The sequence below is a fragment of the Syngnathus leptorhynchus genome, chromosome 13 (genome assembly GCF_054491065.1).
Source record: "Syngnathus leptorhynchus isolate UIUO chromosome 13, UIUO_Slep, whole genome shotgun sequence".
Taxonomy (NCBI): domain Eukaryota; kingdom Metazoa; phylum Chordata; class Actinopteri; order Syngnathiformes; family Syngnathidae; genus Syngnathus; species Syngnathus leptorhynchus.
The window spans coordinates 3,591,995-3,609,723 of record NC_141207.1 but is presented as its reverse complement, the minus strand read 5'-3'; the positions used below and the strand labels follow the sequence as shown (position 1 = coordinate 3,609,723).

The 17,729-nt window shown below is 40.4% G+C and overlaps 4 protein-coding genes across 8 annotated transcripts; 3 read left to right on the top strand and 1 right to left on the bottom strand.

Annotated features, from left to right (window-relative positions):
* Window positions 1–801: 801 nt before the first annotated feature.
* Window positions 802–2,818, bottom strand: fam43a (family with sequence similarity 43 member A). Its single transcript, XM_085928282.1, has one exon. It carries the CDS (start codon window positions 2,581–2,583, stop codon window positions 1,555–1,557), a length of 1,029 nt encoding a protein of 342 aa, XP_085784408.1. The 5' UTR covers window positions 2,584–2,818; the 3' UTR covers window positions 802–1,554.
* On the top strand, window positions 2,536–8,217 carry lsg1 (large 60S subunit nuclear export GTPase 1). Of its 2 annotated transcripts, XM_085928277.1 has the most exons (15): window positions 2,536–2,817; window positions 3,292–3,356; window positions 4,149–4,275; window positions 4,383–4,503; window positions 4,578–4,664; window positions 4,748–4,834; window positions 4,925–4,985; window positions 5,071–5,247; window positions 5,496–5,837; window positions 5,947–6,048; window positions 6,127–6,270; window positions 6,366–6,489; window positions 6,654–6,733; window positions 6,846–7,016; window positions 7,108–8,217. In XM_085928277.1, exons 3-15 carry the CDS (start codon window positions 4,224–4,226, stop codon window positions 7,285–7,287), a joined length of 1,728 nt encoding a protein of 575 aa, XP_085784403.1. In that variant the 5' UTR covers window positions 2,536–2,817; window positions 3,292–3,356; window positions 4,149–4,223; the 3' UTR covers window positions 7,288–8,217. The 2 variants fall into 2 exon arrangements, with proteins under 2 accessions (XP_085784403.1, XP_085784402.1); XM_085928276.1 differs by lacking the exons at window positions 2,536–2,817; window positions 3,292–3,356 and adding an exon at window positions 3,413–3,700 and having other exon boundaries at window positions 7,108–8,216.
* An 83-nt stretch (window positions 8,218–8,300) lies between these two features.
* On the top strand, window positions 8,301–13,039 carry tmem44 (transmembrane protein 44). Of its 4 annotated transcripts, none has more exons than XM_085928279.1 (10): window positions 8,301–8,530; window positions 8,887–9,013; window positions 9,083–9,173; window positions 9,303–9,463; window positions 9,777–9,863; window positions 9,945–10,115; window positions 10,218–10,343; window positions 10,463–10,528; window positions 10,646–10,717; window positions 12,754–13,039. In XM_085928279.1, the coding sequence occupies exons 1-10, from the start codon at window positions 8,346–8,348 to the stop codon at window positions 12,934–12,936; spliced, it is 1,269 nt and encodes a 422-aa protein (XP_085784405.1). In that variant the 5' UTR covers window positions 8,301–8,345; the 3' UTR covers window positions 12,937–13,039. The 4 variants fall into 4 exon arrangements, with proteins under 4 accessions (XP_085784405.1, XP_085784407.1, XP_085784404.1 ...); XM_085928281.1 differs by having other exon boundaries at window positions 10,639–10,717; window positions 12,754–12,905; XM_085928278.1 differs by having other exon boundaries at window positions 8,302–8,530; window positions 10,646–10,777; window positions 12,754–13,035.
* Window positions 13,040–13,580: 541 nt separating this feature from the next.
* LOC147046960 (sulfotransferase 1 family member D1-like) lies at window positions 13,581–15,822 on the top strand. Its single transcript, XM_085928548.1, has 7 exons — window positions 13,581–13,821; window positions 14,017–14,145; window positions 14,279–14,376; window positions 14,521–14,647; window positions 14,715–14,809; window positions 15,380–15,560; window positions 15,698–15,822. The coding sequence occupies exons 1-7, from the start codon at window positions 13,581–13,583 to the stop codon at window positions 15,808–15,810; spliced, it is 984 nt and encodes a 327-aa protein (XP_085784674.1). The 3' UTR covers window positions 15,811–15,822.
* Window positions 15,823–17,729: the final 1,907 nt, after the last annotated feature.

The window sequence follows — 17,729 nt, the reverse complement described above, 5'->3', positions numbered from 1 at the left end:
TCCAAATTTGAAAGCAACAAACTTGAATGACATTTTGAATTGTGCAATTCACCTTCTGCTGTTGTGAAATTTGGATTTCCTCTTTCGAACAGCTATCTATCCCTTTTATGGAACCCTAACTTAAAGATATTGAAGTTTTTCTAACTTAAAATTCAGTGTTAGGTTAAAAACAGGTCACAAGTGACTTTTTTGGGGGGGGTGGTCAAAGTTGTGCTTCCACTCATGAGAGGCAGTTCTTGTTTTGTGCAAAGCAGACAATCATGACCATGTGACGTATGGGTTTGTGCACAAAACACATGAATAGATAAGTCAATTATAAAACATCCTATTAACCCCAGTGCTTCTGTTGCCCAGTCATTAAGAGCCATGTGATGTTCAAACTGCCTGTGACGTGCTCTGTCCATGCCCCAAGGCTGGTCACAATGAATGAGACCTCAGTGGCCTTACAAAGTAACCTCTCAACAACCCGCTCGTGCTCCCATTGGGGAAAACACCCGAGAATATATCGAAAAGAATTTAATCGAATATGTATTGACAGATTGTCAGTTCTATAATCCATATTGTTTCCATATGGATAAAGCCTACAGTTCTTTAATGTGAAAAGTGTGTATTTCCAATCAAAACCATTTTGTCGGTTTTGGATGACAATCAAAATTGACCTAAAATGTGCTTTTCATTGGATGCAAACGTGACACGAGAGCAGAGGTGCTCAAACAAAACTCATGAATTGACTTCTGATCACTTCTGTCTTTTTTAAAATTATTATTATGAATGAAGTTCACAGAACAAGCCACATTTGATATTATTTAGAAAAAAATACATTTTTAATTCATACTTTAAAACATTTGACCTTACATCTTGGTGTTGTTATTTTTTTCTTTTGCACAGCAAAGATATGACATTTATGTTTAAGACAACATAACAACAACAGACATTTTGCACATTGTCGTCAATGTGACACGAGTACAGTCCACAACAGTGCAAAATTAAAGAAAAAAAAGGGGTCGTCAACTCAAACATTGGTTTGGATCCACTAAGGCAAGGGTGGGGAACCTGAAAAATACGACCAAATATCATATTTTATGAGCATGTGTAGGTTAAATGTTTGCATGGCGGGTGGGAACAAACACACTTGGCATGCCATATAAGGCGTACGGACCCCAGGGTCCCCACCACCATAGAAGAAAAAAAAAAAAAACGACACAAAATATTTGGGGATCCTAGTGGGCACGTTTTCAACAGATGAGGTTATTTTCACCACTTGGGTAAACAAGTGTTGAGGCAAATCCTCTTAACTAAAAGAGAGGGGAATTAGTCCTGCATGTGTTGAATTTAGCAGGTTTAAAAAGTACACATTCCCAAATAGACATCTGAACACACTCCGAAATGTCATGATAGCTCCCAAATCACGTCAATGCTTTTTTTTTCACTCCTCCTGACATGGTTGTCGAGGCACACGTTTAAGAAAGTCTCCATATGCTGTCAACAAGTTGCTTTGTGCCTTGGCGGAGACACATTGGCTCAACACACAACAATGGCTTAGTTTCATATTCTTCACTGAACTTTGATCTGCTCGAAGCCATTGGAGAGTGCCTGGAGCTCATGGCTGCTCTCTATGGACGATTCACTCCCCGTGCTCTCCCCCGACAATAGTCTGGTAACTTTGAGGTCAGCTTTCAGTGTCTGCACGTCGTTGCCTATGCTCATCTCTCCCAAATCGTTAATAATTTGAGTGAGCTCCTGTTTGCCATTGGCCACACATTCATCTGTGTCCAGAATGTCCTCGCATTCAAAGTGCATGGCTTTTTCTTCCTCTTCTTCCCCGAGCAAGTCCTCCGTGATGGAGCCCAGCTTAGGTGCGCTCCGGCTGCGCTCCACCGGCGGCTTGTAGTAGCATTGGCCGTTCAGCAGCTTCCTAAGGGGCGCCAGAGGGATTGTTTGCTCCCCGATGAGTTGCTGCTGCTGGTGTCGAGCGTCGTCCCTCCGTTTCAGGCGCTTGAACTCCGCTAGAGCCGTAGCCGAGGTCTGGTAGAGCAGCAGGGCCATTGCTTTCGCCTTCTCCGGCTTGGAGACGAGCACGGCGTGGCAGCGCAGCATCACCGCCTTGTGCTTCATCTCATGCCGGTAAATCCACGCGAACACCTTGGGCAACCTCGGGTCTGCTACGCAGTAGGTTATCCGGTGCAGCAGGTACAAGTGTCCCGGTCTTCTTGCCTTGTCATCCACGTGCACCATGCGGATGCCCTGCGAGCTGATGGTGAGCCGCATCTTGGTGCCGTTCTTGCCCATGTCACTCTTGCCCCAGATCTTGCTCACCGCCACGTCGGTGCAGCCGTCCCCCTTGGACTGGATGGTGGTGGCGTTGCCCAGGTAGAGAACCGTATAAGTGGGATCATCGCTGGTGATCTTGAACTTTTTCCGTTTGGACTTGAACATATTGCCCACCCGGTTGAGTGCGCTCTCCGGGCAGGACTTGGCGAAGGAGGTGAGCGCCGAGTAGTTGAGACTCACCGCATAGCCCTTCTGTTTGGATTGTTTGTCTTCCTCGATCAGGTCGAACTTATTCTTCTTCCAGGGCAGCATTTTAGAACCGTTCGCAGCGAGCACCTCGACTGAGAGAGAAGGAAAGTTGAACTTTTTTTTAAAAAAGCACTTCTAAAGTCTAGTAAATGTCCAGTGCTTTCTATTCCTAGTCAAGTCATGCGTGAGCTATTCTACGAGACGCCGTACTTCATGTGTCCATCCTCTGAAGTGGTCCATTGCAGTAATGATGGGCGTCAAGTTCCAAATGAAGAGGAGCCGACTCGGCTCTGAGACGTATGCACTGGCTCAAACATTTCCATATTGTAGGGCGGGGGCGGGGGATGAACGCACTGTGTGAGAAAGGCTTCTCATAAGGCAATAGTAATACTCAAAGTGTGTTTAGGCCGTCACCCTCTGGTCAATAGGACAACTGCAATTCCTGCATTTGGAATTTATTCAATACTTTGAGGTAAATTAATTATACATTTTATAAATGCAAAATTAATAAATAGCTCTCATTTTATTTTGAATAAACCATTTGACAAATTGTAGAAAGATGTTAATACTTAGACACGCATTTGTGATACTTGGACTATATAACCTAACAAAACAAACTACTTTCATGTATTGAGTATTTTTCTCAAATTTAATAACTTTTTTTGTTTAAAATCATAGAGCCTATTGCCAAGCCCCCCCCCCCCCCCCCTTTTTTTTTTCCTCCATCAGTCATATGGAACTAAAATCTGCCATCGTCTCGATTGCTTTCAGGACATTTTTAACAGTTGGACACGTTTGGAACGTACCACAACTGAGGAACTCGGGTTGGCTATAAGGTGAATTTTACGGATTAGTTTGCATTTAAAATCATTTATGGGGATTCATCGTTTAGTAATACATTATTACTCGGAATACAATCTGATACATCCTCGAAATTGTCATTATCAGCCCTTCACCAATTTGGTATAGTCCACTTCCGGTTCTTCCGAAAACAACCCAGTGCACATGTATCTCCGTTTGTGGTGACTTTCCGTGTTTTACAGTCGGATAAATAATTGGTGGGGAAAGTAATTCTGAAAAAGGAACTATGGGTAAGAAGAAGGCTGGAGGAGCACTTGGCAGAGCTCTGATAAAAGAAAAATTTCAATCAACCCGAGGCAACAAGAAGGGCGACACATGGGTAATAATGATTACTGTATCAGAACGCCTTGAGTCAGTTCAGTTCATTTATGCATTGAACAGCTGCATACGTTACGGTAATAAAGCAATGTCATAAAGTTACTATAATTATTATGTTGTTGTTTGCAGCATAGAACTGCACTATAGTTTACTAACAGCAGTATATAATACTGTATTCCTGTACCTCAAGGTAGCATCAATATGTACATTTAATGTCTAGATTTTGAGGTTTTTAAACGAGGTGACCAAAATATAAGTACATTGCCCTTGAAACACCGCAACCTATAACGTGACAGTATGTCAAGTACAATATTATTGTCCTAAAAAAAATGATTATTGTCGGCAGATGTAAAGAATGTCGTGGATGGTATGTGTGACAGTATCATGAGCATATTGTGTTTCCTGGAAGGTCACTTAATTCTTACTGGTCTATTTTTTTATCTTCTTAGCTACATACCAGTGAGCTGAATGATGGCTATGACTGGGGACGGTTGAACCTGCAGTCAGTGACTGAACAGACTTCCATGGATGACTTTTTGGCTACTGCAGAACTGGCAGGAACAGAGTTTGTAGCTGGTCAGTGATCACATGTTATTGAATGAAAAACATGATCAAATGTGTAATCATTGTATTCATATTTTTCTGTGATTCATCACTTTATATTCTTCTTGTATATATTATAGAAAAACTCAACATCAAGTTTGTACCAGCAGAAGCTAGAGCAGGTTTATTGACAGCTGAGGAGAAAAAAAAGCTAAAGAGTCTTCATGAAGACAACAAGCATTTTCTCAGAATCCCTCGACGGTAACTTTAAACATCCCGCCCTAAGCCCAAAACATCATTATGATTTCTATTCCTATCTTTTTTTTCTCCTCCAGACCCCATTGGGATGAAAGCACCAGCCCTGAGGCATTGCAACTGGCAGAAAAGGACAGCTTCTTGGAGTGGAGAAGACAGCTTGCGCAGTGAGTTATGATCATGTTGATGTACTTTTAAACATTTGTCATTCATCAATGTGTCAAGAATGTAATTGTTGTTGCTTCCTAAGGCTGGAAGAGGAACAAAAGTTGTTTCTTACTCCATTTGAGAGGAATTTGGAGTTCTGGAGGCAGCTGTGGAGAGTCATTGAGAGAAGGTAAAAAAAAAAAAGCAAAAGCAAATTTCTTACCTCCCAATTAGAATTTGGTGTTAGGAAATTGAGGTGACATTTGGTGCCTTCCTGCAGTGATGTTGTGGTACAGATCGTGGATGCAAGAAATCCGTCATTGTTCAGGTGTCCCGACCTGGTAAGATTTTTTTTTTTTTTTTTTAAGATTCTTTTTGTCACCATGATGTGGTTTTAATGACATTGTTATGGTTGTTTGCTTCCAGGAGTTATATGTAAAAGAGGTGTCAGAGAATAAGGTCAACATGGTGCTGGTGAATAAGGCAGACCTGCTGACGAGGCAGCAGAGGCGAGCCTGGGCCAGACATTTTGAGAAAGAAGGCCTGAGGGCAGTTTTTTGGTCCGCCCTCGCTGAAAGCAACAGGTTGGATGCAGAAGAAAAGGTGAGAACTCACGAAAATTAACTGTAGATCAAATACACGCAAGTCACGACGAGTTCATCGCCGTAGGAACGCAACTCTGTCGTGAGGAACAATTAAATATTTTTTTAAATATAATTTTCGTCATTATAACTTACTGCTGACTTAAAATCATTTTAATGAATCTTCTGTCCCGTGATCTAACCTCTAAAATTGAATACCTCTTCTCCACTATTCTAATTTACTAAGGGGTGCCTGTCTGTGTTCCACAGGGTGTGGAGGTGGAGCAGCCAGAATCTGGCGAAAGTGACCAAGATGATGGAGCAAAGCCAGACAATGAAGACTTGAGCTTGAAGGGCGCAGATGACAAGGAGGATGAGGGGGAGGATAGCGATGACTGGGAGGAGCTGCGGGAGAGGATAACCGTTGAGGAGGAGGAGTGGTTTACTGCCTCAGAAGATGAGTGGCAGGAAGAGGAGGATATTGTTGGCAAATCCAACGAGGCCCCTTTCCGTAATTCCGCTCGCCTCTTGCACAAGGACGAGTTGTTGGAGATGTTTAAGATGGTTCACAACGGGCCCAGATATAAAGAGGGACAACTTACTGTCGGCCTGGTGGGTAATTTTCTTTGTTACATTTTTTTCATTATAGTGCAGTGAACAAGACATCAGAGTTTTTCCCTCAAGTTGAATGAACCGCTTTTCACCTTGATGCATTCAACAGGTTGGTTATCCTAATGTAGGGAAGAGTTCAACTATCAACACCATTCTAAGAAATAAAAAAGTGTCCGTCTCTGCAACGCCTGGACACACGAAGCACTTTCAGGTACAAGGCTTCTACTGCTACATTCATTACTGTCGACTCAATTGGGATTCATGGGAGTGTGGCTTTTATGTTTCACAGACTTTGTTTGTGGAGCCCGGGCTGTGCCTATGTGACTGCCCTGGTCTGGTCATGCCCTCGTTTGTCTCCACCAAAGCTGAGATGATCTGCTGTGGGATCCTTCCCATTGACCAGATGAGAGACCATGTACCGGCAGCCTCCCTCATATCCTTTACACCGCCATCGTACTTGACAAACAGACTTCCATCAATCAGTATCATCTTCTCAAAGCAGCGTTATGAACTTAACGAGTGACCTAAGTCTGCCAAACGATCCCTCGGCATGTCCTGGAGGGCACGTATGGTGTCAACATAATCAGGCCACGAGAGGATGAAGACCCTGACAGACACCCCACCTCGGAGGAGCTGCTTATGGCATATGGATGTAAGAATTGCAGATGTTTACCTGGCCAGGAGTCAAATTTGAAGAGTCCAGGAATCAAATCTGGAGTGGGGGGGGGGGGGAATCGAGAGATATCGAGAGATCGATAGAAGTCTCTCACAAATCAAGGCAAACACAATGATTTTTTTTAATTGTGTTGCTTTCAGACATGAGAGGCTTTATGACATCACACGGCCAGCCCGATCAGCCCCGATCTGCTCGCTACATCCTGAAGGATTACGTGAATGTGAGTTAAGTTTAAATGGCAACGGCAGTTAACCCGAATTGAAGTTTCTCCTCAAAGCTTCTAAACTGTCATGGGAACCAATTTGCTGAATACAGTGTTGCCTCTTTTACAGGGAAAACTTCTCTACTGCCATCCACCTCCTCACATAGAGCCTGAGGACTTCCAGCCACAGCACAGCAAATTCCAAAGAAACGATCTGAACAACTGTGACCTTTCTTCGAGCAGTAACAAAGGAAAAATCAAAAGAATTGAAAATCCCGTGGATAAGAACTTCTTTCATGTGGTAAAATACTTTGAACAGTAACACCATGTTGGTTAGCCGGTTGAAAGACAATACACCTTTTTTTCGTGGGATTTTTCATGTTCTATTTTAGGAGAACGTACGAGCGCTGACTAAAGGAGTCCAGGGTTTCATGGGCTACAAACCAGGCTGCGGCATCGTGGCCCCTGAAAAACCCGGAACGGAGATGACAGTGGGCAAACCTTGGAAGAAACACGGCAACAGGAACAAGAAGGAGAAAGTGCGTCGGCTTACCAAGCATCTCGATGCCTGATCATTCCGAAGAAATGAAACACTCATCTCAAATAGAGATTAATCCCAACGGGATGGCAAAACACTCAAAATTGTGCCATTAACGAGTTAACGGTAGACAGAATCTGGAGGTCAGAAGGCCTTTTAATGCTGAAGATGCTTTGGTGTTAGCTAATGGCCTACATCAGCTATATTGGACTGCTATGGTCATTATATAGAATCAACCATCAGTTCTAAATCAGAGCACGAAGATCATGACTAAAAATCATAAAGTCTGGATTTTTATACTTTCACAAATAATTTATAGTGGGCAAAAACTCCATTCAATACAGATTAGTCTGTTTCTATTGTACAGAACATCTAAACAGATAGGAATTATGTACCAAATACATTTTTGGGATAAAATTCTGTTTTTCGTGTCTTACATATTTTATACATACACAAGTCATCTTATCGCACATTTGCAAACATAATTCATTTAAAGGCTGTAGGCTGCAGAAATTATGGCAATGGACGCACCTATGAGGATACTCCGCTATTACATTAACACAAATATTATGTTGGAGCAATTGCAGAATCCACAGAAATGTTTGGAAAGCAAATCAGTTAATATTAAACTTTTGGAAATTAGATTTCATTTTTAACTCATTCACGGCCAATTACATATTTATCTTAAAAATCCAGTCATTGAATCCCAGGTATTTATTCATGCATATCCATATTTAATGTTTTCTCGTGGTGGGTTGAGGTATTGAAAATGGCTGGTATTGATTATTTGAAATACAGAGTTGTCAAGTGAAACAATGGCAAATATGAAAACACTTCCTGAATTAGTGAAGGTGACCTTTGAAGATTAAAGTTCCAAAATCTTCAGATGCAAAAGTTCAATTGGATTCGCTGTGGGGGGATAACGATTTTGGAAAATTGATTGATTGATGGACATGGAATTTTGATACGGAGATAATATATCTAATTGACGAATCTTAATAGACTTTTTTTTAAGTCCAACCCCCTAAATATTTGTGAGATTTTATTGGCCAGTTTCTTTCCACTGATGGGCGTCGGACTGCAGGTATCGACATGGCCGCACCAAGCCAGGAGACTGACTTGACCAAGGAAGACCTTAACTCGTTTGCATCAAGTCTCCTCGCGTTTTGCACCACTTCTTTCACCCCTTGTTTTACGAGGACTGACCCAGGACAAAGTTGTTTTTCCATCTGGCTATTCTTTGCATCGTCTCTGCTGCTACTGATCTCATCCTTTCAGTAAGTGCCTTCAAATATTTGCTACCTGCAAGTTAGTCTATAATGAGCAATGTGGTTGATCGATTTGTATAGATCGTTGTGGAATGACTCAAATACGCAACAATATCAAATACAATCTGATGATAATTGAACAGGTGCTTTCTAATTCGGCTGCTACACGTCAGTACGTCCGCCATATTGGGTGTGTCACAATTATCCAAGCACTACTGGGACAGTCAATGCACTGAACCTTATAAAGCGACACCCTACAACGTGCAGAATCTATGTCACTCATTCAGAAACACAAAACATATTTGGGAAACTCACATTTTTGAGTGTCACTTCTAACTTGTTTTTTCCTGCCTTAACCTTTCAAGTCTCGTGCTTCGGAGGTGCAAACATCATGGAGGACATCCTGGACATATTGTGACTTCTCTTTACTGTTTCCTTGGTAACGTGTGTGGATTCACCGGAGCTGTTTTGTCTAGACAGCTGCAAATTCAAGTAAACCTGACAATCAGGGTATTTAATCCCCAATGCTCATTTTAGATATTAAGTCTCACTTCTTTGCAGGTTTTAATGGGACTTATTTGTGCTGCTTTGGATATGGTCAATTTTGTCTCCTTTGGCATTCCACTGTGTTTTTGCAGGAACTTGCAAGCAGGTAAGCTAAAAATAAATGGCAATTCATTATTAGGATGGATTTATGTTAAGAACAGTAAGCTAGACTGTAATCGTCAAAATACTCGGGAGACTGATGGATGGATGGATTTTATGTGGCATTGTGTTTCAGAGAGAAGGCAAAGAATGATCAAGAGGCGCAGGAGAGCTCACCTTCTCGTGGTCTCTCTGCTGGGGGTGCTTACAGGAGGTTTTCTTAAATCAGGCATCCTCCATAGTCCAGCAGCGGGCGGGAGGCTCCAAGGGAGGAGGTTGCTTTATGTTGCCCTGCAAGTAAGACTGTGATTTCTACTACCGGTATGTGATTTATAAGTAAGACAAACAGACAGGGTGCTGAAACATATTAATGGCATTTCCATTTATTTGAATAGGGAAGGAATTTGATACAGATGTTTTTGCCATGTGTGACTTAGTTACTTCAGTTAGAGGTCTTGAAAGATTTTCAGAAACCTCTGTAACGTCCACATTTTCTGAGCTTTTAGACACCATTTAGTGTTTAAATTTCAAATTGTGCAACATCAGCAGCATTTTGCTTTAAAGAATTAACCGTCATCTAACTCCTGTTTCCAACACCTACTACTACTAGGACAACACCGAAATCTTAGGTTACACCCTTGGCCTGCTGTCTTTTGTCATCTCCTCGACCTCCAAGTTCCCCACACTTTACAGAGTTGTAAGTGATCATATTCAAGTCCTTGTTACCAGTCAGAAAATGGCTTTTAATTTAAAATGTCTTTTTGTCCCTTGCATGTAGTACAGAGGGAAAACATTTTCAAGATCTCACATTTTTTCTGGAGCGCTGTGCTCGCTTGCTGCTGCCCTTTATGCTGCTGCCATACTTCACTACGACAGGAGGGTCAGCTTCCTCCTCAGGGTCATGCCTTGGCTGCTGACTGCTGTCTGTGGGGCCTTGCTGGATCTTCTTGTATCCCTTTAATACAAAAATAATATTAATAATGCAAAGCATGCAATACTATTTGTCCGAGCTCACAATCTTGTAGCAGTTTTAACCTTTGACGTGTGTCAGATTATAGTCCTCCACTGGTGTCACATGGGAGCCAGGCAGAAGCTTAAACGCTTTTCTCTGGAAATGGAGAGCCTCCTGAGTGACTCATCGAAAGACCAAGTTCCTGTGAAGCATCATGGAAAACAGGTAAATCCTTTTTCCTTCATGTATGCCAGTCAATTGTAGATCCTTTTGAGCATTTTCCAAATCAACCTTTCTCTATTTTAGTCAGACCTTTATGCTATTGGAACCTCTTTGTTTTAAAGGGCAAACATTTCAATTTGACCGAGATGGGCCGCTACATGGACGTCAGTATTGACGCCACAAAACAAGTAAGCAAAGTTGTTGCGCACACTTGTGTATTAAAAAAAAAAAAAAGACACAACCTCGTATCCACCCCTTTTAGTGTGTAATGGACATTACTGTATATCATAATATATTGTTGGCAGATGTACCCCAGAGAGGTGACATTATGTGGGAAGATAGTGGACAACACACCTCTGAGCAGCACCGGCCCAATGGTACGAGTTGATGGTTGTGATACATCATGTGACTCTTCAATTGTCAATTCTGATCTAGAGGTGGGTAGGACTGATTACATAATATTACCGGTATTTAGGATAATCATTAATATGACGTTTGTCATAATTGCTACTAGAATAACTCTATACAGTACAACTGTATATTCTCAAGCAGTACCACTTAGGAAATACCACTAGATGGTGCCAGACTATAAAGGTTTACACCCAACAGACTTGAATGCATTTCTGAGTGCAGTTTAAAAGGTATGTGTAAATTATATGAATCTGGTTCTAGTATGATTAAAACACAGTTGCAAACTAATCGTAATAAACTGTTGAATGAACGTATTACTGTCATTCCAAGCTCTTGTATCAGATACGGAGTGTAATGTGGATTGTTGGAAGTGCTTTGCAATGGGTAAGAAAGTGACATTCAGACTTTCACATGACTGTTGGAAGTGGGTCATCCAGTTATTTGAAGTCCTTTCCGCAAGACAAGCAGTGAGCACCTTTGATAAGATGACATAATGAGAATCTAGGATCCATTCTGTGGTTTTATTTATCTAGTGATGATGGTTTTGATAAGGATGAGTCACATCTGATTAAGTGAAACCACAATAGTTAAATGTTGCAACTTTGGCGATCCAACCAACATTCTTTGAGGGGCAAACACTTCAGACCCCCCCCCCCCCCCCCTCCTTGCATGCAAAATGCCACACACGAGCTCTGTGTCCCTGACTTGCCTCAGCTTGAGTATCAGATGATTTACAACCTTTGTTTTGTTTTCTTTATTATTGTTTTTTTAATGTCACTTCATGGTGCTGCTTTATTATCAGAAAAACAATCTATATTTGTTTTGATGAAAACAAAGATAAGACTGAGTTGTTGAATTTTTACAGTTTAATTTTAACAGTGGTCAAGTATTTTTACAATATTTACAAAAGTTGTTTTTTTATTATGGCAATGGTTTTATCTACTTTTCTGTTGACAAAGTCAAACAGCTTCAGGGGATGTATTTTATTTGATCAGTGTGCCACTTGACTGGAAAAACAAGTGTTTGTGAAAACTTGTATCTAACAACTCAGTAGACCATATCAAGTAAATGGTGATGTATCTTTACAGACCTTTAACCACAACTAACCTCTGCTCCTTAACCAGTACTGATTATGTTCTGTTGCCGGGTGTGTCTCCTGATTCTGTGGTATGGCTCTCTGGTCCAATAAATGACGTGCAGATTAGGGCAGTTTTACGAGGAATGCTTCGTATGCGATCTAGCTGTAGCCTACTAAAATGAAATGTCAGGGCGGGCCACAATATTTGACTGACTCACCTCTGCCAGTATATTGGGTGGACAGTATTGTGTGGAGTGCAGTTTCTCCGTCGTGAAGAAACGGAGAATAGGCAAAAGGCCGGGAAATGTTTGACGTTTTATGTGATGCCCAATTGTTCTCCTTTGACAGATTGTTTGATTAAAGCCCAATGCTGGGCAGGGCACGTCTGGATAGGAAAACAGTTGCCTTTTGCTGTAGAGGACTCAGCAAGCTCTATTTTGGAAGATGTTTTTTCTCCTGTTCAGGAGTCATTGGAGTTTGTTGTCCGACATAATAAAATGAATACCAGTTAAGTTACTATAACTAGTTAAGTTAAGCCAATTTAAACCAAAAAGAAAAAGTCTTCCATAGTTAGAAGCAAAAGATCTCTTTTTTTTTCTCCTGGTCTCAGTTTTTGTTCCGTGTAAATAGCTTTTCTTCTTCCAAGTTTAATTCTATTACTTATAAACAAACAAAAATCAACATAAAATATGGTCAAATTAAATGGAACTATGTATGAACTAATGTTTGTATATGCCAAAAAAAACCAGAAACTACACAGTGAATTTCAATAAAGCTTTGCATAAACGTGATCGTTGTATCCAGAACTAATAAATGGACACAATGAAAGTCAGGACAACTTGGTTTTGTGCTCAATGCCATGAGGTCATGTGTGATTGTGTTAATTCTCCATGATTTAGATCTGGACCTCTTCTTGTTTTCTAGTGGGATTTTGAAGAGGGAAATGTACAGTGGAGTGAACCAAACACAAACCCACAAAATGGAGAGGTCTTCCCCTTGCAGGAGTGGCCAAGCAACCCCAAACCGTTTAACTTATTCACTTATGCCTCATGCATACTCCCTCAGAATGATGTGTCCTGTAATGAGGCTGTCAGCCAGGCCAAATGATAAAAAAAATAAAAATCTTATTACAGTGAAGATAATTATGTTGCTTAATTTGTGTATACATTTGTGATTCAAGAAAAAAATTAAATGCATAAAATGTGTTCTTGAATCTTCCAGTTTTTTTGTTTGTTTTGCTCCCTTATTGCACTTGCACTTTGAGGTTGTTGGGTTACTCCAGGCTAGTGATTCTCAACCACATTGTGCTGAGAGATCATGATGCATCTTTGCGGTTATTCTGAAATTGACTTACTGACACCTTTTCAAGGTAGCTGTACCTGGAATTGCTAAAGCTCAATTGCTGTTCTTGACATTTATGTTCTTGTGACGTTCTGCTGATTCATAAAGAACAAATTCTAGAACGCTTTTCGGATGAAAGAAGCATGTCTACTTTTGTTGTTGTTGGGAGTTTTTTATATTTACAGGAGTTCTCGAACACGGGCCAAAATGATTAGCAGTAGTGAATTTTCTACGCTGAGAACAGATAATAGAATTGTTATTTATATTGTTTTTATTTTATAGTGATAGGGTTATAAGACCCTTTTCTCGGAAGGAGTTGGCGAGTTTGTTTAAAGTTAGGATCAACAAGGAAATTTTTTTTTTGGGTGTGTTGTTGACACATTCAAAATCAGCAAGAGCTGCAAGGCAAAATGTTTACTATAAAAACAAATAAAAGGGATCTGAGGCATACAGTTGGTGAGGAGAAAGGATATAATACAGAACTACGTCTTAAGAATTCAATCAAGTTTTTGTTCGTTGTTTCACAAAACGTTGCAACCTCAGTCATGTCGAAAAACGAGAAGGTCGTCCAAATGACCTCAAACATTGACGACATCTGTGCTTTCCGTCCTGATCCATCGGACCTCCTTATCGCATCCTATCCTAAAGCAGGTTATATAACTTTCATCTTTCTTGGTGTGGTACTCTTAATATCTCTTTGGCTTATGTGTATGTGTTCAACTTCTGATGGAATTAAGTTAAGCTACTGTGAAGGATGACTGTGTAACTCTCTTCTGACGTAGATGGTATTTAGTTTCACTTTACAAGGACTTGGAGGAATGTGTTTTTATAAATTTGACTGATAAGGGACGAGTTGGATGCTGGAAATGGTTGATCTGCTTCGTCATAACGGAGATGCTGAAATCTGCAGACGAGCACCATTGTCAATGCGAGTGCCTTTCCTTGAGATGTCCGATCGACTTGGATATCAGGCGGGTATGTAGAGACCGTTTAAATCTCTTTAGATTGTGCAGATAGTCAAATTGAAGTAAATGTAGGACACAGTTCCAAGTAGAACAACTAATCTATACTGTACACTGACGTGAAGATGTTTTCTCTAACCCATCAGGTCTTGATATGCTGAAAGAAATGAAGCCCCCAAGAATCATTAAGACACATCTGCCATTTCAGCAGATTCCATCTGGGTTTTGGGAAAACGAGTGCAAAGTAAATTGATGCACCTGCACAGATGACAACACAGAACCATAGACGGACAGCGGGACGGACGGACGGACGGACGTACAGACAGACAGACACAAATATCTTTTGATCCCCAGGGAGGAAATTAAATTAATGTGATCTTTCTTAAAGACAATCTACATCGCACGCAATGCTAAGGACACGGTGGTAAGCTACTACCACTTTCAACAAATGAGTTTAACCAGCCCTGATCCTGGATCGTGGGAGAGCTACTTACACAAATTTATGCATGGAGGATGTAAGTACGAATATCTTATGAGGACTATTTGATGATTGTAATGGGTCACTGAATATGATCTCTGCAGTCTTATATGGCCTCTGGTACGATCATGTGAAAGGATACTGGGAGGAGCGAAAAAAGAGGAACATCCTTTACCTCTTCTATGAAGACATGAAAGAGGTACTGATTTATTAAGGTCTTCCAATGCCTTTATCATGAATATTTTTTGGGGTGCGGGTTGTTTATAAATATAGTTAATGTTACTCATCATACAGTTTTTCCATACAACAATGTTATAGTGGGGTCAGCCATGGTGCTCCACTCCGACAGGAGTGGCCCGTAGGATTGTTGGGCGCTAGATGAGTTGGTAAGGTTGCAGGTCCAATTAATTGTCTGGTGAGTTTTATTTTCCAGGAAGCATGGGCTTTAATATTGAGCCTCTATTGATTACTAGGACTGCATTAAGAGCTCAGTCAGGTATTGTGCCTCTCTGGACTTTCCACTTTTTTGGTGGGAGGAGATTCATGAACGTCTTACAAGTTTTGACATAAACAATGGAGTAATTTTGTGTGCAAAACAGGATTAGAATAGTTTGGGATTTTTTTTAAATCATAGTTAGTTTTTAGTTCCTTGTGACTCTTTTTTTTTTTCCTTCTTTTCCTCAGATTCAGTTTTCAATTTTGTTACTTTTCATGAACACAATAACATTGGTGCAAAATTGTCTCTTTTCCACTTTATTCACCCACCCAGAATCTCTGCCGTGAAGTGACACGAGTCATGAGGTACCTGGACTTGTCCCTCTCTGATGATGTAATCAACCGCATTGTGGACCTGACCACCTTCAACACCATGAAGGAGAATCCAATGGCAAACTACACCTTCGTTCCTAAGGAGATTTTTGATACTTCTATCTCCTGCTACATGAGAAAGGGTCATTCACCATTCAACTAAACCAAATTTTATATTAGCATTCAAACAATGAGCATCTATTTTATCAAAGCTGTTGAGTTTACTTGAAATTTGTCAACATCATTTAACAAACTATTGTGTCTATTTTGTCCTCAACAGGAGAGGTTGGTGATTGGAAAAACCATTTTACCCCTGAGCAGTCAGCGGAGTTTGACAAGGTCTACGAGACCAAAATGAAGGAAGTCAACATTCCGTTCAGAACAGAGTTGTAATGGGTTTGCAGCATTTCAATTAACTCTAGTTAGCTTAAGTTACCTGGAGTTATACAATAAAATCTCTAAATGTCATATTATTAACAGTATCATATTATGTCATGACTACGCAATCCAATTTGCTTGTTTTGATGTTGATCAATTAAAATAAAGAATTTGTGGTTTGACAAGCAGGTTCACAGTCACACCCAGACAACTACAGATTCTTGGGAAAGTGAAGTGCCAACAAGTCTAAATTTTACTCGCTAGAGAGGAAATTAGTTCATTCACACAAACAACTATCAATGGAACCATTTGCATGCATTTCATGTGATAATATTTCATAATGCCTTTTTAGTTTCGTTCCGTGTTGTGGTTTGTCTGAGCTATCAAGACTGTCAGGTACGGGAATGTATGACTTGATAAGAGGCAGGCAGTGTTCCACGATCCTTTCCATCATCTGCATCCTCCACACCCTTTATTACATCAACTGTGCACTTTTGATTATTTGATTATAGAACAATACAATGATTAGATAAACTTAATAGTGCACATTTGTATGTGTCCTTGAATGACTGACAAAGACAAATGTTGCCCTGAAGCGTTGTTTTTGCAAACTTGTGTGTGGGTGGATGCTTCCATGGTTGACTTTATATTCATTAACATTTTTTGTTTGATGAAGATAAAATAGGGAATTGTTTTGAATTTCTTTTAAGAATATTTATTGTATGTAAAGATTTAGTTTTGCATCAATACTTTTTACTTGTATTTTAAATATGATACTACCATACCAGTATCTGGTTAGTGAACTACTCCATTTATTCCAGTGCTTCATGTGCTTGATCCAGTTTCGTATGTGTTTGTATTCAGTTGACGCAGACTGATGTCATCATAAAGCTGAGTTGGCATATCTATCTCTGGGCCTCCTCTTCCCCCTGTCAAGATCAGGTGCCAAAAGAAAACAAACCGTGTCCCAAATAAAAAGATGGAATCTTGTTTACAGAGGGGATGGCGGACATGGATTAGGACCTCAAGCAGCAGTTTGCAAAGGCCCTTTGTGTTGTTCTTGGCCCGTACGTCAGCAATCACCTTACTTGCCGAAGGCATGGCCGACGCCATATTGTCTGAGCCCTTATTTTGTCTATTCTGCACATTTTTCAACTGCTTTAGAAGCAAGAAATGTGAAAAATGCTGCATAGTTGCCAAACATAAGACAATAAAAGTTAAAGGACTTTATTAACTAGCTGTAAACAGTTTAAATGTGAAGAGTGTATTGAATTCAATAATCTTGAATTGTTTGGAAACCTTATCGAGTTAAAAAGTTAAAAATATTATACAAGCCCCAATTCCAATAAAGTCAAGTCAAGTCAAGTCAAGTTTATTTGTATAGCCCTAAATCACAAGCAGTCTCAAAGGGCTTCACATAGACAATCAATTGACAATAATTCTCAAAGCATCCCCTGATCTTAGGCTCCCAAAAGGGCAAGGAAAAACTCAAAAAAACCCTACAAGGGGAAAAATGAGAAACCTTGAGAAGGGACCACAGATGGAAGGATCCCCCTTTCAGGATCACCAGGCTGCAATGGATGCAAAGAGGGCACATAAAATACATCATATGGAAACCAAAAAGTGGATGCCCAGGCCAAAGCCAAGAGCTGTGTGTAGAATAAAAAAACAGAATACAATGATTTGCAAATTCATATTACAGTACAAAAACAAGATATTTCATCTTCAAACAAGAGGATCAAAACAAATCAAATAGTTTTCATCCTGAAACCATATCAAATGATATTTGGTTATCATATAAAAGGGTCGCAGGCATGGTGACGCACTGGTTAGCATGTCCGCCTCACAGTTTTCAATTCCACCTCCGGCCCTCCCTGTGTGGAGTTTGCATGTTCTCCCTGTGCCTTGTGGGTGCTGTATAGAAAATGGATGGA